This window comes from Sinocyclocheilus rhinocerous, unplaced genomic scaffold, assembly GCF_001515625.1.
Source record: "Sinocyclocheilus rhinocerous isolate Xijiao unplaced genomic scaffold, SAMN03320098_v1.1 scaffold2648, whole genome shotgun sequence".
Lineage (NCBI taxonomy): Eukaryota > Metazoa > Chordata > Actinopteri > Cypriniformes > Cyprinidae > Sinocyclocheilus > Sinocyclocheilus rhinocerous.
In genome coordinates, this window is record NW_015655994.1 from 20206 (window position 1) to 26269 (window position 6064).

The 6064-nt window shown below is 40.8% G+C and overlaps 1 protein-coding gene across 1 annotated transcript in view; it reads left to right on the forward strand.

The window, feature by feature from the left end:
• Positions 1-1580: 1580 nt before the first annotated feature.
• The window catches only part of nbl1 (NBL1, DAN family BMP antagonist), a 5528-nt gene continuing 1044 nt past the window's right edge, over positions 1581-6064 (forward strand). Inside the window, exons 1-3 of the mRNA XM_016526313.1 lie at positions 1581-1683; positions 2298-2478; positions 2654-2765. Coding sequence (XP_016381799.1) covers positions 2306-2478; positions 2654-2765 — 285 coding nt within the window. The 5' untranslated portion in view covers positions 1581-1683; positions 2298-2305. The remainder of the gene's footprint in view (positions 1684-2297; positions 2479-2653; positions 2766-6064) is intronic.

Here is a 6064-nt window from a genome sequence, read left to right on the forward strand (position 1 = left end):
ACCCACACACACACACACACACACACACTCACTCACTCACTCACACACACTCACACTCACACACACCACACACACACACTCGTCATGACAGCGCAGGAATTCAAAACATTCATGCATCACAGCACACGTAGACATGATTGATCTGAATCTTAAAGAGACAGTTCAGATAAAGCATGATCGTTCTGTCATCATTTACTCGCCCACATGTCGTTTCAAACCTATTTTGACTTTCTTTCTTCTGCGGAAGATATTTAGCCATATGTTCATGCTACTCTTGTACATATAGTGAAAGTGAGCAGTGAGCAGAGGCTCTCCAATTCCAAAAAGGTAAAAAAACTTATGATAAAAGTTGTCCAAAACCACTCGTGTGTTACATTTCTGTTGTTCTGAAGTAATGTGATGTGAGAACTTTAGCAAAAGATTTTCACAAAATAATCACACTTAAGGTTTTACATTTGCTCTGCAAACTTTTGTTGGCAAAATCCAGTCATTTCAATAGGAATCCACACGTTTGCGGCTTTTTCATCGCACATTGGTCACGTGAATTTGCTGCGTTGACTGACAGAAAACTGCTTGGTTTGAAAGTGACTTCTGTGTGAGCTGTGCTTCATGCATCGCTACACTATTGACAATGGACCGTTTTGCCGTAAAATTACATTTTTGCATTCCGATGCACTGCTATTCCATGCACAGCGTGTTTTGTTTTGGACCATTGTGCTTGCATTTCAAGTTCATTTAAAAAAAAATGCTCTGGAACTTAATCTAGAACGTATGTTTTGGTGCTGCTTTCCATTGTTTTCTGTGTGCTAAATGGACATCTTTCGCAGCATCTTGCGCATACTAAAAATGCAGTGCTCAAATGAAAAGAACGGTTTAGAAACACATCTCCAAACCCTGCGTTTTTTTTATTCCACTGTCTTGCATCTCGCATTTGTAAACGCAAAAATGCATTCTTTTTAGAATCTAGTGGACCATTCTTCAGACGACTGTTGCGATCTGATGAGCTTTCTGATGCTTCAAAGACAATTAATATTCAGTCAAATTGATCAGTTTTGCTAAACTTGAAACTATCAAATGAAGTCACTGAGTAATTTAACTTAACAACGCTACATTATTTTGAAAATGCAATTAGAACTAAAATGATTAATTCCTGAATTTGAAGAATGTTGTGACACTGACACTGCTTTTTTACTGTGAAGCTGCTTTGAAACGATTTTTATTGTATAAAGCACAACTTTTTGTGGTACTTTTTTGCAGTTCAGCAACTTTTGAGTGAAAAAGTGCAGCGTGACCATTCGGATAAACATCTCCTTTTGTGTTCCACTGAAGACAGAAAGTGTGAAACAACATGTTTTAAGTTATAATTCCATTTGAAACTCAATGTTGGCCTCCTTTATAAAGTGCCGTGATGGTATCAGACGGTAGAAACATGGTGGTTTTTGCCCTAGCGGAGGCTCAGATCACTTTAAGACCACGAGACAGGGATCACATACTGAGAGTTTGAGTTTGTTCTGGATGCTGGTGAAGATTCAGATCAGATTGCAGGAGATTCTGACCTGCCAAATCCACCAGCATTGTGATGTAATTGTTTAACTCCAGCGGGTCATAACAGGGCGATTCATCCGTTAATCACCATATGAGATCCGTCAGCGGGACATCAGACACAGAGACGCTCGAGAAACCGTGAGTCTGACTCGGATCTCCTCTTGAACTCTGCAGAAGTGTTTGTTTGACTTCATTAGCTCTGTTTAATTGGTCTCATTAAGTTCGGCTTTGCTTGTTCTTGAAGTTTAAGTTGAGAAGTAGTTTTAATGTCACGTAACTAAAAGAGACTATTTCTGTCTGTCTCTCTTTCTGTTTCTCTTTGAAATGTAACATTGGATCCGTTGGTAGTGTTTTTTTTTATGAAAGCAGGGCTTTTGGTTTCTTGTGGACGTGCTGTTTAAACTGCGTCTGTTCGCTTTGGGATAAAACAGGAGGCTTTTAAGACGCATGCTTTATTAGAGTCAGGTGGTATCAGACTCTGTCTGTCTCTCTGCCTGTCTCTCTCTCTCTGGTGTTCTGGACCGAGTGAACTACATTGTTCTTGTGCCTCGTTCTGTGATTGTGAGCCAGTTCTGGCCATGTGAAGAGTTGATTACTCTCCATCAGTGCGAAACCGGCCAGAGCGAGTCCAGAACATTCAGCAGAGACTGAGACTCTAATAAAACAAGATAAATGAGGTTTAGAAAAGCAGCAGAGGCATTCTTCTGAACTCTGATGTCGGATTATTCGCAGCGTTAACGATGTGTTTTCAGGTTTGGCGATGTGGCTGCGTGTTCTGCTGGCGTGTTTGCTGCTTGAGTTCTGCGGCGCGGCTCCACACGCTCACATCAACCGCCTCGCGCTCTTCCCCGACAAAAGCGCCTGGTGTGAGGCCAAAAACATCACGCAGATCGTCGGACACACGGGCTGCACGCCACGATCCATCCAAAACAGGTCACACACACACACACACACTGTTGTCCAGTTTAGGGAATTCTTGAATGTCTCTCTGTGTTCGTTTGACCAAAATAAACATTCAGCTATTAAATATTGCCATACTTGAGCAGTGCAGCAATTATCATGTGTGTTGTGGGCTTTGTAGATGGTTCTAACAGTGTTGTGTTTTCAGGGCCTGTCTGGGTCAGTGTTTCAGCTACAGTGTGCCCAACACCTTCCCACAATCCACCGAGTCTCTGGTCCATTGTGACTCCTGCATGCCGGCGCAGACGCAGTGGGAGGTGGTGAGTGTGTCACCATTAAACTCGCTGTGTGAACTACAAACACTTTTATGAGCCAGACTTTAAAATGTTCACGCCAAAACGACATGTTCCTTTGGACGGCATGCAGTATATTGCAATAGTGAAAGTGGATATATTGTGTCCAAACTGCCGTGCTTGAGCTGCAGTAGTGAAAACTGTAGGAATATTATGAATACATTATAATATTTGTGCTGCAGTAGTGAAAACTGCAGAAACACGCGTGAAAATTAAAGAAAGACTGCATCAAAATTGTCATATTTGTGCTACAATAGTGAACATTGCATAAGTGCTGCATCTAAATAGTCACTTTGGCTGGAATCGTGAAAATGGCAAACAGGAAATATTGCGAGTAAATTATCATATTTGTGCTGCAGTAGTGAAAATAGTGAACTGCAGAAATATTAAGAGTAAATGGTAACATTTCTGCGGCAGTAGTGAAAACTGCAGAAATACTGAGTCAGAAATGTAACTCTTGCCGCAGTAGTGAAAAATGGCAAACTGCAGAAATACTGCGAGTAAATTATAGCATTTGTGCTGCAATAGTGAAAATTGCAGAAACACCGCGTCTAATTTGGCTTTTTTGTTGCAATAGTGAAAATGACACACTACAGAAACATTGCACGTAAAAGATAACATTTGTGCAGCAGTAGTGAAAACTGCAGAAATACTGAGTCCAAATTATCACATTTGTGATGCAATAATAAAAACAAAAATGCTTCATCCAAATTGACACTTTTGATGCAATAGTGAAAATGGTAAACTTCATTAATATTGCGACTAAATTACCATATTTGTGCTGCAATAGTGAAAACAGTAGAAATACTGCATCCAAATTGCCACTTTAGTTGTAGTATTGAAAACTGCAACTTGAAAATAGCAAACGTCATAAATATTCCCATCATATTCGTGCTTCAGTAATGAGTACTCCAAAAGTACTGTGTCCAAGTTGTCATATTTGTGCTGCAGTAGTGAAAACAGCAGAAACATTGCGTGCAAATTGACATATGCACTGCGGTAATACTGTGATTCAAGCGAGTTCTCTGGCGTGACGGTGAATTCTCAAAACATGTCGATGTGCATTTGAGAACGCGTCCCGTGCAGCTACTCTTTCAGCTGGAGTGATAAATGCGTCCTGCCGCATGCCGCGTGTCTTGTCGTGTGGTGTGCTGCAAGCAAACCGCAATACCTATTTAACATCCAGCACAATGATTGATGGACTCGCAGTGAAGCTTGAGTGACTCTTTATGAGGCATGTTGAAAGACAACAAACACACTCATCTGTCTTGTGCAGAGAACACGGCGTGTTTTAACTGTCACGCGTGAGTGTGTGTTGATTTTGTGTATTTACAGTATTTCGCGGTGGGCTTTAGTTCTGGCTGCTCAGCTGCCCTCTAGCGTTGGAGTTTATTTTGCTTTGCCTGGCAGAAGACGGGAATGTTTGACCACCAGCGATTTCGCCAGAGGAACACGGGAAGTGTGTGCGAGATATCAACATATGAAAATAATCACTTTGTTTGCCCTCTTTCTCACCCATTGAGCTCTGGGAATCATTGTATTGATGCTAACTAAACGTTGTGACGCACAAAGATTGTTGAGGTTCAGTTCGACTTGAAAAGGTTTTGCTATATTTACGCAGAAACATCATGTTCTGTTTGCGAGACCTCTCCTAGCGTTATCCGCTGACTCAAAGGGGCCGCTCTCTGCTACTTATTATGTTCTTTCATACAATCTGGCTTTAATAGAAAGCAGTTCACGTTTGGTAAATAAAACAGACTCGGGCTTGTGTTGACAAAGACCTGCAGTAATGTGACAGCAACCTGATCTGACCCGCATTACCGACACTCACTTACTTTAGACTAACGTTACACAGCATCCTAACCAGACGCCGTGCGGGTTTCCAGCGTAATTTCAGGAAAAACAAAATCACAGCCAATCAGAGCATGTTTGGCTTTAATGTTAGACTACTGAGATTTCCCCCTTAAAAGAGTTCAGGGTACTTTCACAGCAACAAAGCAACCGAATGTCATTTTTTCCGTGAGAGTTGGTGATTTTGAGGTGTGTTGTTGGTTTATACTGAGTTTTACCCACAGTCAATGTTTAGCCATTTAGCATAGTCCAGTTAACGACATCATTATTCAGGCAAAAAGTGTTTCTCTATTGACGGACAGTCGGACACTTAAAAGTAGGCTCAAAAGTGTATACTGACAACTTTTTTGCAAGCAGCACATTAACATAAAAGGACTCTTAACTTTGTGAAATAGACATGTTTTTCTCCTCATTTGCATTTAATTTACATATATTCATTTGGCGGATGCTTTTATCCAAAGTGACTTACAAATAAGGAACATCACAAGCATTTTGCCACAGTATTTGCAGCAAGGTTTCAAGAAGCATTACGGCCCAGGTATGACCTCTTTGGTTGCATCGCACCGCTGCGCTTTTGCACAATGCATCGCTGCTGCAGCAACACTCGCTGAAGCTCATGTTTCCCTCAAATCTCCAACTTTCACCAACATGAATGTCGTCTGGTTGCTGTGTTGCCGAAAACTGTTGCCTTTAATGTGGAAAAGATTGTTGCATTATTGCGTCGCAGCATGTTAGTGAAAAGAAGCTGCGTTTCTATAATAGATTTGCGCAAAACTTTTGTGATATTTTATAAATGTCGATTAAAAACTATTGCGAAATGACGGCGTTTCCATGAACCAATGTTATGCGACTGAAACTAAAAATTTTTCTCTCACGATAAGTAGGGATGCAACGATTAACCGCGAGCCGGTTGAAAATCGATTTAAATATGTGACGATTCAAATCAGTTGAGATGCTAAACAAATCGCGATTCAATTAGGGGTAGGAGTTTATATGAATCCATGTCTGAGAACAGAAGCTGCGTTTCTATAATAGATTTGCGCAAAACTTTTGTGATATTTTATAAATGTCGATTAAAAACTATTGCGAAATGACGGCGTTTCCATGAACCAATGTTATGCGACTGAAACTAAAAATTTTTCTCTCACGATAAGTAGGGATGCAACCAAGGAAACACTGTATCATTTCTGTTCATAAGCACAGCTCTGCTTTGTTTACAGAGGTAACCAAGGAAACACTGTATCATTGCTGTTCATAAGTGCAGCTGCTTTGTTTACAGCGGTAACCAAGGAAACACTGTATCATTGCTGTTTATAAGTGCAGCTCTGCTTTGTTTACAGCGGTAACCAAGGAAACACTGTATCATTGCTGTTCATAAGTGCAGCTGCTTTGTTTACAGCGGTAACCAAGAAAAC